Source organism: Sinocyclocheilus rhinocerous, unplaced genomic scaffold (genome assembly GCF_001515625.1).
Source record: "Sinocyclocheilus rhinocerous isolate Xijiao unplaced genomic scaffold, SAMN03320098_v1.1 scaffold357, whole genome shotgun sequence".
NCBI classification, from domain to species: Eukaryota; Metazoa; Chordata; class Actinopteri; order Cypriniformes; family Cyprinidae; genus Sinocyclocheilus; species Sinocyclocheilus rhinocerous.
The window spans coordinates 189,523-206,870 of NW_015649568.1; the positions used below are offsets into that span (position 1 = coordinate 189,523).

General features: G+C 40.8%; 2 protein-coding genes across 4 annotated transcripts in view; both read right to left on the reverse strand.

Annotated features, from left to right (window-relative positions):
- LOC107710670 (src substrate cortactin-like) overlaps positions 1-3,696 on the reverse strand; it is an 8,354-nt gene extending 4,658 nt beyond the window's left edge. The window contains exons 1-10 of one of the 3 annotated variants that reach the window (XM_016515500.1): positions 3,555-3,696; positions 2,843-2,926; positions 2,649-2,722; positions 2,070-2,199; positions 1,683-1,793; positions 1,513-1,567; positions 1,292-1,402; positions 1,069-1,179; positions 803-913; positions 236-291 (exon numbers count right to left, since the gene is read on the reverse strand). In XM_016515500.1, the coding sequence (XP_016370986.1) occupies positions 236-291; positions 803-913; positions 1,069-1,179; positions 1,292-1,402; positions 1,513-1,567; positions 1,683-1,793; positions 2,070-2,199; positions 2,649-2,722; positions 2,843-2,926 (843 nt within the window). In that variant the 5' untranslated portion in view covers positions 3,555-3,696. The remainder of the gene's footprint in view (positions 1-235; positions 292-802; positions 914-1,068; positions 1,180-1,291; positions 1,403-1,512; positions 1,568-1,682; positions 1,794-2,069; positions 2,200-2,648; positions 2,723-2,842; positions 2,927-3,554) is intronic. The other 2 variants (XM_016515502.1, XM_016515501.1) reach the window with 2 other exon arrangements.
- A 1,467-nt stretch (positions 3,697-5,163) lies between these two features.
- The window catches only part of LOC107710669 (golgin subfamily B member 1-like), a 19,274-nt gene continuing 7,089 nt past the window's right edge, over positions 5,164-17,348 (reverse strand). Inside the window, exons 10-20 of the mRNA XM_016515499.1 lie at positions 15,650-15,719; positions 10,336-15,337; positions 9,822-10,245; positions 9,476-9,709; positions 8,524-9,351; positions 8,245-8,429; positions 7,784-7,937; positions 7,394-7,479; positions 6,976-7,047; positions 6,533-6,623; positions 5,164-6,329 (exon numbers count right to left, since the gene is read on the reverse strand). Of these exons, the coding sequence (XP_016370985.1) occupies positions 6,192-6,329; positions 6,533-6,623; positions 6,976-7,047; positions 7,394-7,479; positions 7,784-7,937; positions 8,245-8,429; positions 8,524-9,351; positions 9,476-9,709; positions 9,822-10,245; positions 10,336-15,337; positions 15,650-15,719 (7,284 nt within the window). The 3' untranslated portion in view covers positions 5,164-6,191. The remainder of the gene's footprint in view (positions 6,330-6,532; positions 6,624-6,975; positions 7,048-7,393; positions 7,480-7,783; positions 7,938-8,244; positions 8,430-8,523; positions 9,352-9,475; positions 9,710-9,821; positions 10,246-10,335; positions 15,338-15,649; positions 15,720-17,348) is intronic.

Here is a 17,348-nt window from a genome sequence, read left to right on the forward strand (position 1 = left end):
ATATATATATATATATATATATATATATATATCTCACAATCACAATGTACTTCACAATTACGACTTTGTTTCTTGTAATTTTGCCTTGTGTATCTTGCAATGTGACTTTATATGTTCCAATATGTGACTTTTTTTCTTATTTTAAACATTATCTGACAATTACCTTTTTTTTTACTCTAAAACAGAAACTTCAGAAACTTCCATAATACTGCTATGCAATTCCTGTGAGATGTACCTTATCCATGCGATCTGCTTCGACTCCATAACGTCCTCCAAAACCCTTTGCATAGTCTGAAATAAATTATAAGAACATACATATATTATACAGTATTATGTAAAACAGACCAAAATTGTGTTGCATCTCTAGCTTCAGCTGTCAGTTTAATACATCACATTTTGTGGTGCTAAACACCAGGGCCCTCAGAAAAGTGCTTAAATTACGACCTAGCCCTGGGGCCGCTCACAAAATACAGAGAAAGATGATCACTAGGTCCCTCAGCTACGATTAGTAGTCATCTAATGTTAGAAAACAAGAGTTTTTTAGCCAGATCTTCAAAAAAAAAGGTAAAAAAAAAAAAAAGGGAGCCACTAATTGTGGCAGGAGGTTCCAAAGTCAAGTTCCCAGGGCCCTCAATGGACATACATTCAGAGATAGATACCTGGTAATGTGACACTGATACAGCATATGCTATAAAATCATTATTATTAAAAAAAAAAAAAAAGACATATTACAAAAAATAATGAATATGGGTTCCGAAAGAGTTTCCCATTATTTAGGAAATCTCTGGGAATATTTACATACCTTTCTGTGACTGATGTTTCTCTGTTTCTCCTTTGTAGTCGTAACCCAAAGCAGCCTTGTCAACTTTTTCTTTTTCCACTCCGTATTTCCCCCCGAAGCCTTTTGCGTAATCTGGGAGATGAAAACAGAATTATGCTTTATAAACTATTCTTCCATCAAAAGGATGCAAATATATGCTTTATAAACTATTCTTCCCAAAAAATGATGCAAATATAAGGATTGAGGTCCAGAATGCTGGTCCATATAACAGCAGAGATTAAAATGACCTTTCTGTGACTGATGTTTCTCTGTTTCTCCTTTGTAGTCGTAACCCAAAGCAGCCTTGTCAACTTTTTCTGTTTCCACTCCGTATTTTCCCCCAAAGCCTTTTGCGTAATCTGGGAGATGAAAACAATTATACTTTATAAACTATTCTTCCATCAAAATGAGACCAAAACATGGATTGAAGACCAGGATGCTGGTCAGAATAACAGCAGAGAACGAAATCACCTTTCTGTGACTGGTGTTTCTCAGTCTCGCCTTTATAGTCGTACCCCACTGCGGCCTTGTCAACCCTCTCTTTCTGCACACCATACTTGCCACCAAAACCCTTAGCATAATCTTATGAACAGCAAAGAAGTGATTATTATATAAAGGACAGGAAAACCAAAACAGAGGTGAAGATGCACAGAGTGTGCATGAAGTTCTGCATTTGAGATGTTTGAATGTACCTTTCTGAGATGCATGCTGCTGTACCTCACCCTTATACTCATAGCTCATGGCAGACTGTAGTGAATCAATGATGAAAGGCAAAGAAAAGAACATATCAATTCATTTATTCATATACAATAACATTAATTAAATTCTTAATCAAGTGTAGGACAGTGAGAGAGCTTCTAACCTTGTCCACACGGTCCTTCTGTACACCAAATTTCCCCCCGAAACCCTTTGCTGCATCTATCTGGGATGAGTGCTTTTCTACCTCCGCCACATAGTTGTGCCCTAAAGCACCCTGGGAAAATTCAACACATCTTCAATCTTCAAACCAATAGCGTTTGGTGTCACTGACATCAAACCTGGTGAAACGTCCATTTAAACAGCAAGTTTGAATATTCACATATGCAGAGTTTGCCCTCCTGTGGAGAGGTTTTAGATGCAAGGTGCGTTCTCATTAGCAAATTTTCAGTGAAATTTTGTGGGCAAAAAGAGGTATGTTGTCTACTGTCAATACACACAGTTCACATAGAAGTCATTTTCTAACCCAGCAGCCTGTACTTTTGAGTCTAACCTTGTCCATTCTGTCTTTCTCAACTCCAAATTTCCCTCCATAGCCGTAAGAGGCTTTAGCGCCCTGGTCCATCTCTTTCTTCTTAACCACCTCATGTTCCTTAGACACATTCTGCCTGAGATCTGCAATGCTACACACAAACACAGGCACATTGCATGTTACTACATGCTGCATATTACCATGGAATGTGGCACTTTTGTTATGCACTCAACTGTTTGCATTTCCTTATGGTGCTCATTTATATTCTTCAACACTATTATTCTAAATTAATACAGATACATCTTATGGTTACATTTAAAATGCAGTGTGTCAGTGCAGTATCTTATTCCGCTTATGACATGATGTAAGCTTGAACTTATCAGTCCATATTTGGAAATGCAACTCAAGTCGGCAGCATTTCTACTTCCTATTTCCTCTCTGCAGAGAGCAACTCTTTTTAGTTGTGCTTTCAGTCCAATGCAACATGGTGCCATAAAGCAACCTGCTATATTATTATATCATTTAAAATCTGTAGATATATATATTTTTTAATTCATCTTCAACATAACATGCAGCATCTGTATGTGTATTAACTGTTACCTGATGTGTTCTTTTCGGCCTGATCCTTCTATGGTCCTGGAACCCCATCTCTGTTCCTGCTCCGACACATCGTTCTGATACATAGACACATTTTTATTTATTAAAAAAAATACAAATACAAAAATAAAGTAAAATATGTGATGTTAGGAAAACTTTAGAACAGTATATTTATTGTTCAGGTCTGCTTACTGTACCTCAAAATTTGGATCTGTTTCCCAGTCGTCCCCCTCTGATTCGACCTTCACATTAACATCATGTCCCACCACAGATTTCCACATCTATAGAGAGAAGCCAAGATTTCATGGCTCCTCCTTACATTTCCCTATGTACAGACTTTTGAGTATTTGAATGCATTATGCTCAAAATGCATCAATAAACATATAAAAAAAAATATTTACAGATATGATGTATGAATAAATGTATCACTAAGTGACTAATTATAATAATCTTGCTGTAAACTGACTATTTCACGACTGCTCTGCGGTGTCATGAAGAGAGTAAAACATCAGGATCATCACAGCTTAATGCTGTAATTCCACACATTTTATGGAAAACAACAACTACATTTTCGTTTACATGTCTTAATAAATAAAACGAGTGTTAAAAGTGTTGTTGCACTTTGCAAGTTCCTCATTTTTCTAGAGCATCAGACGGAATTCTGTACAAGTTCACGACTAAAAAAAAACTTTACACTTTAATTTCAACAATAATCAAGACCATAACTGTAATGAAAGCACAGCACAGTTACGTTACAGATAATCTACAGACATTTTTAAATGTGACTTCCTGCAACGAAAAAAGTTTTGGCAACTCACACGATGTATCAACCACTTCCTGATTAAAAGAAGTTGCGTTTTTCTGTATGAATCGTATTAACAATATAAGCAGATAACAATGGTCACTCACGTTTTAATGCTTTTTTTCTTCTTTTTCCTCCGTCTTTTTGTCCTTTAAGTATCAGTATCAGTGTCAGCGCGAGATAAACGGCAGATCAGAATGCGCGCCGCTTACTGCAGGAGAAGAGGCGTCGGGCACGCGCTCACGCGCAGCTGAGAGCCACCTGTGCATTTCTGACCCGTTAAATTAAAGCACAAAAATACTCTGAAATACTCATCTTAATTTTATATTTGGTCCAAATGCCTCAAAATACTAATTAATTAATATGTAATATAAGTAGTATTGCATTTTTATGATTCTTGTTTTTATTTATGAAATATAAAATGTTATGTTTGGGTCAGATGTGAACCAAAGGGGGTTGCTGTGGTGGTTCTTTGGTGGATGGTTGCGTTTTGGGTCGTTTCTAGGATGTTTTGGGTGGTTGTTAGACCACTGGTAGACGATTACTGTTGTTTGGAGTGCTTGGTGAAGCATTGTGGGTAGTTTTCACTACTGGTAATGTTTGCTAGTGTGTTTTAAGTTGTTGCTACAATGTTGCTAGGGTATTTTGGGTGGTTGCTAGGTGGTTTGCTCAATGGTCTAGGTCAGAAGAGTTGTTTGGAGTGGTTGGTGAAGCATTGTGGGTAGTTTTCACTACTGGTAGGTGTTTGCTAGTGTGTTTTTAAGTTGTTGCTACAATGTTGCTAGGGTATTTTGGGTGGTTGCTAGGTGGTTTGCTCAATGGTCTAGGTCAAAAGAGTTGTTTGGAGTGGTTGGTGAAGCATTGTGGGTAGTTTTCACTACTGGTAGGTGTTTGCTAGTGTGTTTTTAAGTTGTTGCTACAATGTTGCTAGGGTATTTTGGGTGGTTGCTAGGTGGTTTGCTCAATGGTCTAGGTCAAAAGAGTTGTTTGGAGTGGTTGGTGAAGCATTGTGGGTAGTTTTCACTACTGGTAGGTGTTTGCTAGTGTGTTTTTAAGTTGTTGCTACAATGTTGCTAGGGTATTTTGGGTGGTTGCTAGGGGGTTTGCTCAATGGTCTAGGTCAGAAGAGTTGTTTGGAGTGGTTGGTGAAGCATTGTGGGTAGTTTTCACTACTGGTAGGTGTTTGCTAGTGTGTTTTTAAGTTGTTGCTACAATGTTGCTAGGGTATTTTGGGTGGTTGCTAGGGGGTTTGCTCAATGGTCTAGGTCAGAAGAGTTGTTTGGAGTGGTTGGTGAAGCATTGATTAGGGTTGGAGCTGAACTCTGCAGGACTGCGGCTCTCTAGGACCGAACTTGCCTACCCCTGGTCTAGGTCAAAAGAGCCCATTCTGAAGTCTCTCTATGACCTTGTGATATCTGGATATGTGTGTGAATTCTTTTCAAATCTTCTTTGGGATTTTTGGCCATATTTTTTATCTGCCAGGTGAAAATCCTAAATCAGATTGCTTAGAAAAGTAGAAACGCCACTCTGTTTTGGGATTTCATTTATATCTGCAGCACTAATGGTGCAGGATGAGTGAAGCATTTCCAAACATAAAAGATTTGTGTTTCAATTATCAACTTTTTTAAACTAAAAATGAAGGCTTTACTGTAAATCTACTGCAATGGCACCACCATGTCCAAAAATTCATTATATCATGCAACCACACACCAGATGTGTATGTCTTCCCATAAATAGACTTTATTTCCAAAAAATAGCCCCTACAACAGGGTAGCAGGAGGGAGAGAAAGGATCATTTACACTGATTTTACAGATAAAACACTTACTGGGCTGTTCTTAAAATCGCACTGTAAATAGAGACGACATTTTAACCACAATCTAAACCATCCCTATACAGCCCAGACAGATCAGCGTGAGAATTAAGTGAGAATAGGAAGTCCGGCTCCAGCTCAGAAAACTGGAAATAAGCATAACATGAATGACTTGAAGCTTTTTATAACTGAAACAGAATAAAAACAAAAATAGAAATTCATGGTATTTCATTTACGTCTTTAAGGTGAATAAAAGCAATAGTAGTCCAGATGTAAAGAACATGACGTGTAGTGTGTTAAAGAAAATAAACACCAACAAAATGAACAAATAAACCAAATATAAATGACAGTATTGCACCAAGCTGGCAGACTAGTCTGCCATGAAAGGAAACTTTTGACGTCTTGCCATGCAGACACATCCAGTATCTGTATCAGTTTTGCCGTTACATTACACATGAATGCATTTGAATGACTTTATGCAGAAATAAAGAGATATCAAGAAAGAAAACTAATTACAGGAAGCTGGAATGTGGTCAAAATAAGTCTTTTTATGTCTACCTTTATGCATTCGACAGACAATGTGAAAGATCCAGTTAGACAGATGCTGACATTTTCCAGACGCATAAAAATTCCTTCATTAATTTGGGCTTTCTTAAAGGGTAAAATAATGTTCTTGAGGAAGTGCAGGTTGTGCCCTAGTGTTACTAGTATGGACAAGCCCCAATAAAACTGGGTGGAAATTATTTTTTTGTCAGAACGCTCTGATAAAAAAAAAAAAAAACACTGATCAGATGTAACTTTGGTAAATAAGCAAGGAAAAATATTCTTATAAGAATGTGAATTAATCCTGTGTTAAATAATGTGTCCATTGTTTTGTATGATAAGTGAATGAGCATGTAACCGTCTCTCTCAGTAAAGCGTGAAGAATCTCTCTCACAGATATCCTCCCATGCATAGCAGCAACAGCACGTGAACAGTCAGCAGGTAGAGTGACAGCAGCAGAGGGGTTCGCTGACGAGAGCAGAATGCAACTCGCAGCATCCGCAGTAACCCAGGTCCATCACTTCGAGTCTAAGGTAAAAGAGAAAATACATAGAAAAAACATATCCAATATATATAATTTAAAAAAAATACTCAGCTTTACTGATAAAATAATATAATCAAATATATTCAATTATAAAGGCCTACAGTAAATCAGACATTAAATTTGTTATAGCATGTTTATGCATGTTGAAACAAAACAATGTGGAATGCATTAAAGGGGTTGTGTTTACCCGTGTAACGGCGCCCTCTGGAGGCTCAATAAGGACAGCCGTCTCTGACATCATGGCTTCAGAAGCTGTCTGCCACTCCCCCTGTGTATAGCTATAAATGATGAAGTGACACATGTAATATTTAGTCTTTAATCAATATTTTAGGGATTTAAATGTGAAAAGTGAAGCATGAAATATTTGAATAAAAACTGCATTTGGTTCATATGCAGTTGCCCCAAAATATAATTAGTTCAGAGGAAAGGTCCAGATGATTTAGTTTGACATTCTGTATCTAAAACAATTATATGACATTCATATGCCTTTTTTTTAAGACTTAAGTGTGTGAAAGTGGCCAAATAATTTTTGGGGCCAGTGTATATGCTATATTTTACAGTCTGCACCAATAATGGCCTGAGCCAGGGGTAGTGAGTTGATCTTAATTAATCTTGAGATTAGGGTCAAACCGTTCGAGGCGATCCTGTGCAGTGATGAGCTGCTCTTCTACTCGGAGTCTCTGTTCTAACTCCTCATCCAGCCTGACAGAAACACAGAGTTGAAGAGTTACTGTACAGCACTGGTATTCTACAAAAGCCATTGATTAAAAAAAAGGAAATTGATAAGATTGATAGGCAAAAAGGCCAAACAGAGAAAAAAAATCTATTTTATTACTGTGATTAGTGATACACACTAACATACTACATACTTTCACATATATATTTCACATTCCTTTCAAATACAGTATTAGCTGTATGTTAGCTATTAGCTGGAGTATTATCTACAACTGCTATCAATGCAGTTTGTGGCACAGGTGCTAAAGAGATTGACAGCATGCAGCTGTGGGTCAGTATAATTAAAAAATAAGACTAAACTTGGCAGCAGTACCTTCTCTGGAGTTCAATGCACTCAGCTTTATAGCCCTCGTTGTGCTCTAGAGGGCCACCAGGGGCAGCGTCTACTGCAAGGCTTCCCTAAAGGACAAATAAATTAGTATTGGATGCCTCACACTAAAGACAATGAAACAGATCAAGGACTTCTCAGATTTATACTTAAATATACAGTGGGTTCAACAGACTGACACCACTAGTGAAATAAGCAAAACTGTGGCACAAGTCCAATCTCATACAAGGCGTATTAATGAACAGTAGTACAGTGAAAAGAATAAAACCTATAAATGTCTCTAGCTACACAAAACAAGGCAGATAGATTGACGGAAAAAACATTTCTAGGTTGCTTTCAATGTCTCATATTTGAAAAGGAGACTATAGTTTTTACCTGTCTTTGTGTGTGCTCATGCCGGAATTTTGATGCCTGCGCTTCCTCCAGCATGGCAGTAAGCTGGCGAACCTGCTGGTCCCTTTCTGAGAGGGTGGTCAGGGTCTGCTGCTTCAAGACCTCAGCCTGGCCCTGCCAGTCCATCCTCTCAAATCTATACATGGAAACATTTTGTAAGCAATTGTAAGAAACAGTGTTTTTTACTTTCAGTGAAATTAGAAATTATGGTCACTAAGTCTACAAACATTTTCGGCTAACTTCTTTGAGGCTGTCTGAACAGTCGTTTACTTTTACCACACCAATAAAACAGTCATTTACATTTCCACACCAATCAAATTGGACAGAATAAGCTACCAAAGGGACCATACTTCCAACAATCAGAAGCATGGCTCTGCAAGACTACCACCAAAACAGCAGAATGGCAGTGGGCAATTGTCATTAGTTAAACCCCTGAGTCTCACCTGAGCATTTCCAGTTCTTGATTATATCTGTCCATCTGTGCATCTCTGTCCCTCAGCTCTGCCATGATCTTTTCCTCTCGCTCCCCTGCCCTTCTTCTCTCATCCTCCAGAGCCTGAGAGAGCCCGGATAGTTCACCAGATCCAAGTCTGTCCAATTCAGACCGCTGCAAGTCCAGCTGTTCCAACTGAGGTACAATTAATAGGTTGCAAATGTTATTAGAAGGCAGGATGCAAAAACTAATACTTAGGCTTCCAATAAATGATCAATTAAAAACATACCATTCTTTCCCTGTCATTTTGCAGTGCTGCTAAGGCATTTTTTAGGCTCCACACTTCTCCTTTGGAGCCACTTGGAGGAGAAGCTGGGTGAGCCGTCTGGTTTATCTCATCTAAATGGAGACGCAGCTCCTTGGCCTCGCGTATAGCCTGATCTCTTGCATCCTGCAGAGAGGTCATGGCTTGACCAAAAGACTGATTCTGAGCTCGAAGCTGAGAGGCTGTTTCCCTCTCCTCCAGAAGCTGCTGCTCCATCACCAGCAGGTCTCGTGCCAACTCCGCAACCCTTTCCTCGGCTGTTTCAGCTTCGGTGCGTAGAACACCGCCTTCCCAGCGCAGCTCCTTCAACTCTTTGCTGTGGACTGCCTGGGTCTCCTTCTCCAATTCCAAGGTCTCCTCCAAGGTGGTGATACGCTTTCTAGCAGCTTGGAGCTGTTCCCTCAGCTTCTCTACCTCGGCCCCTGGTGCTTCTTGCTTATCGACTCTAACAATTCCTTCACTGGCTTGGCTCAAATTCTCCTGCTCCAATGGCGGTACCTTTCCTTGTGCAACATCTTTTACAAGAGCCTGAATTTGGCTCTCGAGATCTCCTTTCTCTCTCTCCAGGAAACTGATGCGCTCTACTTGGGCAGCTAGAATCTGCTTGTGCTGGGAGTCCTTCATAGCAAGAACCTGGTTCAGGTCATTTCTGTAGCCATGAAGCTGGGCAGCCAGCTTGGCATTCTCAGCATTGAGGTCATCCCGCTGTGACAACAAGGCTCGAATCTCCTCCTTTAACCCGTTGTTTTCTCCTGCAGCCTCTTGGATCAGACTGTCCTTCTCCATCATAACCTGAGAGACCATGAGACCAAGGACGAGTTGGAATTTAAAATTTATGCAAATTAATTATGAATTAATTAATGCAAATGAGGCTATATTTTAAATATATAATCTTAACTATTTAGAGCCACATTACCTGGAGATGTCTTTCCTCTAGCTGCTTGTATTGGCTGAGCACTCTGTCTCTGTCATCCTGCAAGGAGCCCATAGCCTTGGTAAAGGACTCAAGTTGAGCTCTGCTCTGGAAGGTGTCCTCCTCAGCCTTACGAAGCTTCTCTTCTAATTCATGCAACTCCTCTCTCTTCTTCTCCAGCTCTTTCTCTGCCATCTCGGCCCTTCCATCTGCATCCTTCCTAGCCTCCTCTACAGCCTAAAAGAGCAGAAAGAATATCTGTCATTTTATGGTGTTAAATTACCTACAATGAGATTAATGAATATGCATGCATTTGTTTCAGAAACTTTATTTTCAGTATATTAAGTACCTGTGTCACAGCTTGCTCCTTCTCACCAAGGAGCTCCATCTCCCTCTTCTCCTTCTCATCCAATGCTGCCTGAAGATTGTCAGTAAGGTTCTTTGAAGATGCCAGGTCTGTCTCCAGTTGCTCCAGCCTCAAGCATAGTCTCCTTTCTTCTGTCTCCCTTTCCTTGATCACTGCACGTGCCTCATTAGCATCACTCTGAAGCTTGTCTACTGCTTCTTCTAGAGCTTTGGTCCGGTGCCGTAGTCCCTCTGCCTCTGTCTCCAGGGTAGTCAGCTGAGAACGAGTTTGGGTCAGGTTGGTCTCTACCAGAGTAAGCTTCTGCTGCAGATCCCCGCTTTCTTTCTCAAGAGCTGCAAGGCTTTCATTATGTTTCTTTTCTGCCTCAGACAGCTCTAGCTGTAGGTTCTCCTCTGCCTTTTGCATTCTGCAGACATAGAGCATATTCATTTTTTTAAATTTAAAAGTTTAAGTTTAATTAACAAAACTTTATTTAAAAATAAAAAAGACAACAAACCTTTCCAATAAACTCTGCAGCTCTTCTTTTTGGGTGGTCTCCCTCTGGAGTTGCTCAGCAAGTTCTTTAGCATGGGTCTCAGCCCCCCGAACATCAGCCTCCTTTTTCTGTAGCTCGCTATGAAAACGACTCTCCCATTGCTTGGCCTCATCCAGCACTCGATCACGATCATCCTGCAGGGACGACATGGAGCGCGAAAAGGCTGCTAACCGAGCCAGTGCTTCATCCAGACGTGCTTGCATTTCCTGGGCATGCCTATCTGCGGTCTCAGCAATTCTCCTTGCCTCAAGAGTTGCCTCTTCCTCCCTCTCCCGCTCCCGGTAAGATTTCTCTAGTCTTAATTCTATCTGTTTAAGCTCGGCTCCAAGACGATACCTGACTTCATCCAGGGTACGCTCCGCATCTGCCTTCAACTCAGCCTCTTTGCACTGTACCATTTGTTCAGCAGCTAGTTTGTCTGCTTGGGCCTGCTTTGCTTCTTCCAGCACCATGTCCAGCTTCCCTTTACATGTTGAAAGTTCAGATGCAATACTTGTTCTGTCTTGCATAATCTTTGCAATTTCCAAGCGTGCTGCCTCAAGTTCTGCACTCAGCTCATCTCTTCCCAAAGTCAATGACTTAAATTCTTTAACCAGTTCACTTATTCTTTCCTGGTACTCAATGCAGTTTTTCTGTAGCTGACGAACTTCCATTTGCTTCTCCCTCAGCAGTTCCTCAAGTTGACGTGTCCTGTTTTGACTACCTTCTTTAAACCGCTGTGCTGATTTCAACTTCTGCTCCAGCTCTCTTTGTTTGCCTGCCTCAGCCTCTGCTCTTTCTTGTTGGGCCTGCCTCGTGTCCTCTTCCATCCTGGCTGCCCGGTCCCTCTCACTTGCCACCTCAGCCCGCACTCTCTCCAGTTTCTCCAGTTCCTTCTGCATGTCTGTAAGGCGATCACGACTGTCAGATGCCTCTTGCTGGTAGCCTGCAATGCTGCCATTGAGCTGAGCCAGCTGGTTCATTAACCGCTCCTCCAAGTCATCCCTTTCAGCCTCTAGGCTAGTGCGAAGTTCTTGCAGTTGGGTCTCTTTCTTAGAAAGCTCTTCATTCTGAAGACCCTCTCTTTCTAAAGACTCCTGTAGGTGCTGCTTGAGGGAAGCAAGCTCTGCATTAAGCGTTGACTCTTGCTTGCTTCTGGATTCCATGTGATCTTCAAGAGCAGCTTCAAGTTCCTTTATCTTATTCTCTGCTGTTTTGAGAGAGGTTTCCAGTTCCTTGAGCCTCTCCTCTGTTTGAGCAGTCATCTCAACGTTTGCTTGCACTTCTGTGACTTCTTGTTCAAGAGCAGTACCAATGGATTCCAATGGCTCTTGAATTTCACTTAAATCAGGACTTCTCTGCTGTGTGTCAACTTTAACTTCCTGAATAGCTTTCACGGAGCATGTGTCCAGGGTCTCACTGCCCTTTCTGTCAATTTCCTCAGCCAAACGCTGTCTCAACTCCTCAGCTTCATGCTCCAAAGAGTTTTTTTCATCCATAACAATATTGTAATTTTTTTTCAAGGTCTCAAACTCTTGTTTGACTCTCTCAAGCTCTTGTTTCAGCTCAGTTTCTGTATGTTTGGTCAATTTCTTCTCTTCCTGCTCCCTAAGCCTTTCATTTTCTTCCTCTAGATCCATAATCTTCTGATGCTTAACCTTGGCAAACTTTCTCATTTTTTCTTTCACAACATCCACCTCCTTCATAGCTTCCTCAGCTAACCTCTCAGCCTCTTGTCTGGCTGCCTCATGAGCTCGTGCCTTGGCTGCTAACTCCTGCCTCTCCTGTCGAGCAGCTTCAAGCACTCGTCTTACTCGTTCAGCCTCATCACTCACATTTTCATATGACTTGAGGAGGGATTCATACTCCTCTTTCATGCTTTGCACCTTTTCTTCCAACTGCCTGCACGCTTGTTCGGATTCCTCTTTGGCACTCTCTGCTTGATGTTTACATGCATCCTTCTCATTCAAAACACCCTCCATAGCAAGTTTAAGGCTCTCACAGGAGGCATGCAGACTCTGGTTTTCCAACAAAGTTCGATCCACCTCCTCAATTAACTTCTCCCTCTCTTCTCTTGACTTGTTCAGCTCCAACTCTATTAACTCCAGCTTCTGTTGTAGCTCTAATTTGATCTTCTCAGCAGCAGCCTGTTCCTCCTTCAGCACCTTTTTCTCTTTGAGTGCCTCCTTACGTGACACAAGAGCAGCCTGCAGTTTGCGTTGAAGCTGTTGGAGTTTGGCACTATTATCCTTCTCTTCTTCCTCACGTTGTGGCATTTCTGCTTCCAGTTTTTGAGCTCTATCTTGCTCAGCTTTAAGAACTTCTTGTAGGGAAGCAATCTGCTGATCTTTCTCCAGTGCCGTTGCCTGCATCTTAAGTAAAAGAGAACTTTGTTCACTAAGCTGTTGGCTTAAATCAACAATCTCATCATTCTTGTTTTTAAGAAATTGTTTAAATTCTTCCACTTCTAACTGAAGTGCTTTGATTGGGGACTCAGCATCTGAGATGCTTCTTTTAGCTGCTTCCCAAGCTTCATCCACCTCCGCTTTCAGCTTCGCTGCATGAGTTTCGGATCTCTGACATTTTTCCCTAAGAACTTCCATTTCTTCAGTGAGAGCATCAATCTGCCTCTCCTTTTCTCTCAAGGCTTCAAGTTCTTCACAAAGCTCTTTGAATTTGCTATCAGTGAGTGATTGAGAGGATTGGCTCTCTTGTAGACGCACCTCTAATTCCGCACGAGCAGCCTGCTCAACTCTTAATTCCTCCTGGAGAGCATTTATATTTTCCTCATGATCTTTTACCATGGACTGTTGAGATTGCTCACCAGGTTTGTTATGTTGTTGTGACTCAGTCTCAGCAAAATCCACCCAGTCCTCCTGAACCCAATCGTTTGTCTCTGGTTTCTCTAAATTCTGTGTAGCAGACCCAACATTCCTCTCCACATTTACACTCACCACTTTATCTGCATCGTTCTTTGATTCTAGCAGACCCTCAAGCTCTATAATACGATTCAACAACCCAGTTTTTTCTCTCTCCTCAGTTTGGAGGCGTTCAAAAAGGTCACTGTATTCCTCTTTCTGTTGTTTCATCTGATCAAGATGATGGCAATCTTTCTCTTGAGCTTTCACAACAGCATCCTCATGAGCATCAGTAGCTTCCTGAAGCTTTTTATGCATTATTTCAATGTCAGATTCCATGGACGCTATCTGTGAAATTAGCTTATTTTTGTCCTCAGCCATCTGTGACATTGGTTGTTCAGTTAGTTGTACATACTGCTCTGTCAAATGTTGTATTTCTGCACGTGACTCAGTCAATGCTTGATCTTGGTTACTGATTTCTTGTTTCAGACTTGTTAAGGTCTCTTCTTTTAAATTTAAGTCATCTCTGGTCTCTTGCAACAAAGCATCAAGTCTCTGTATTTCTTTCTCTTTTTCCTTAATTTCATTTTTGAATTGAATAGTTATTTCCTCACCTATTTCCTTTTCTTCCCTGCTCTCAGCCTCCTTCTCAAAGTCTGCAACTTTTTTCATCAATTCTTTCCGCTGTATCAGAGCTGCCTGCAGCTTTTTCTTGACATGTTCTCCATCTTTCTTCATAGCAGCTATTTGAGAATTCAGGTCCTCCTTCTCCTTTCGTAAAGCAACAAGCTCCTCACATTCTGCTGTTTTATCCTCTTTGATTTTCTGCTGGTCATCCCTGACACTCTCAAGTTCATGTATTTGCTCTTTTAGCTTTTTGACTTCACTGGATATTGCAAACTTTTCCTCTCCGGCCTGGAGTAGTTTGGCAGTCATGCTATCATTGAGTTCCATCATCTCCTGGTCTTTCTGTGAAAGACACTTTTGTAGATCTTCCAGCTCAGCTTTTGCCATATCAGCCTCCTGAGAGACCTGCACTAACCTGCCCTCCATGTCCAAGAGCTTCTGTTCCAGTTCGGAGGTAGTGAGCTCTCTGTCCTCCAGTTGAGCAGTTAGCATTCTAGCTTGACCTTCTTGTTCAACAAGTCTTAGATGGACTTCATCAAGGCTTGCCTGTAAGGCTTTCAGCTTATCATCTTTAGAGAGAACCTCTTCCTGCAAGTTTTCAAACTGCTCAGCAACATTTTGCCTATCTAATTTTTCTTGCTCAAACAATGCCTTAACTTCAATCAGCTCTTTCTCGTATATATTTGCCCCAGACTGAGCCTCATTTTTGGAATCTGTAACTGACTTCAATGCTTCCTCCAGCTGGAAGACTCTCTCCTGTGATTGTAAAGCGGAGTCTTTCAGCTGCTGAAGTTCTCCCAGAAGTTCACTATATCTTTTCTGAATCTCTTCTGCTAATACTTGAGCAAAAGCCTGACCTTTGCTTGAATCTGTATTTAGCAGACTTCCCTCCTGTTGGTCAAGATGTACATGCACAGTTTCATGGATAACTAAAGACGGTGATTCAATATCAACTATGCAGCTAGATGATGCAACATGCTCTTCACAGGTCTCTTCCCAAGATTGCGTGGATAAGCGTAGTGAGGCAAAGTCCTGAATTTGAGGTGCCCACTCTTGAGTCCCATCTTGGTTGACTGCTTCTAGAAGAGTCCAGCTACTATGAGCCACCTCTGAGTCACTGCTTGTCACCATCTCATCCGAGGAGGTACCCTTTGATTCTCCAGGAGACTCAGGCTGAGGTGCTATAAGCTCAGGGCTATTCTCATTGCCAGCAGAGACTGACAGAACAGATGTGTCTACTGCCACAAGTGTTGTCTCTTCCTCTTGTGTGCCCTCAAGAACCTCAGATAGAGCTGTAGTGTTATCATGCAACCCAGCGATATCTCTTCTGCTTGCACTGTCGGCACTTTCCTCCACTGGAATACTTTTGCTTGTGGTGAGTGACAGTTTTTCTTTGAGAGCAAAGAATTCCCTTTCTCTGTCTGAAAGCTGCTGCTCCAAAAACAGTATCCGATCTGTCTGTAATTTGTTTTCTGAACTATGTCCATCTCCACTGTTATCTGAGGGTAGCATTTTTGAGAAGAAAAATCATGAGACAATCATGTGAAAATCATCAAATAGGCCTAACTAAAAATTAAACATGCAAAATGTATCATGTAAAAAAAAAACATTTTTTCAAGAATAAATTCTTAACTTCATGTTTTTGTTTTGTGTATTTTTCTGGTTGTCCTAACTAATATCCTAACATTACAAACAAGTTTACAAACCACAATGTTAAAAGGCATGTTCTCTACTAGAACATGGGACTGCTGTCACTGAAAGAAACACAAAGAAAGTACATTCAGCTACACAAGGGCAAACATTAAACTCACCCTGGTGTGTCCTGTCCAAATCCCTCACAGACAGGTCAGTTACATGATCACATAATGACTCACCAGTAACCTAGGAAAGACAAGCCCCAGTTACAACAAACGGTATGTTTACACGAATGCATGCTTACTGAGAGCGCACTGGTTTATTGAATTGCCACCGTAACTGCAGGTATTTCAAATCTATTACAGACCATGCCTTTATTAATACTTCATAATTATGCCCTTATATGTGGGGGCCAGTAATCGAAACAAAGGATGAAATTCGAGAGGATTATGATATCTCTGACCTGATAAGTTGTGAGACAAACCGTCTAGGCATTAATGTCACCTTGTGTCTGTCGCACCAGACACAGCTTGTGCTATATACATCCAAATGTGTTTGCCATTCAGACACATTGCCCTAAACAAGTACAACTTATTCTGTGCACCATCTCCATTGCATTAATAACTTTTTTGTCCTGATCATTAGGTGCAAATATTAAATCTGATCAGGAAAAGTAACAGCAGAGCTCTGTACAACAATCCATACAATTTTAAGCATCGTTCATTTATAGCATAAGTAATGCAGGAGGACAGATTTAATACCAAGAACCCCAAGTACTTTTTTTTAAACACTTAAGTATGAGTGAAAGTAATATTTTCTTAGCTCTTATTAATTGCATTCAAAACACTTATAAGTTCAAATAAATAACAAGAACAAATATTTATCAGTGTCAATTAGGGTTGGGCGATGTCTACAAAATTGGCATCGGACGATGTCTACAGTGAAACATCGCGATGGACGATGACATCGGCGGGGGGGGGGGATTTGCAGATCCTCAGTACCACTGACAAACATATAATCTGGTAAAATGTGTGGCAAGTACTGCCGCTCCATAGTATAAACAGTAGGGATGTGCATCTCCATAACTGAGGCCGATGCGATAAGCATCTCGATGCATAGCCAGCGATACGGTACATTGACGATACATATGAAGTAGCTAGCGATGCGATGCGATACGATTCACCCCTATTACGATGCAGTGCGATCCGATAAGTTAAAATCACTAACTTAAAACTAAATTTTAACTGCTAATAGAAACACACATTAAGTAGTAAGCTTAGTAATTAGGACTGTATTAGCTTACATTAAATTTACCCATTACAATAGTCCCTTTACAGTTACTGCTATCATAAGAATACACCCATATGTAGGTTTAAAATTCTACAAAAGGCACATTTAATGTCCAACAACGAATGTTTTAGCAAAATGCATATTTGACTCCGAATTATTGCGCTCCGTCTGTTTAGCGTGCATGCGTGCAGCAGCGCTCGTTCACTCGCGAATGCCTCGCCCACTCCTGACAGCAATCAAAATGGATATATTTGCATGACTTTCTAACATTTACAGAGGAAAAATATACTCGTGACATGTCAGTTATGCACTGAGGAAAACACAACGTCTCAAATGCATTAAACAGCACAAATATATTCGCTGTTTGCCATGGTGGATCGATTTGATCCAAGATTGACATTAAGGGCTTCTTAAGATTAAGCGTCCAAAAATTAGTTAGATTGTGTGAACTTACATTGTCGTTTATGGAACTGCTTTAGCCCCGATTGATTTGTTAGGTTATTTCAAGTCAGATTTTGGACTTTAATCCCCGTTCCCTTTCAGTCGGTCACTCAGAGTCACGTCGGTGACCGACGAATTGGGATA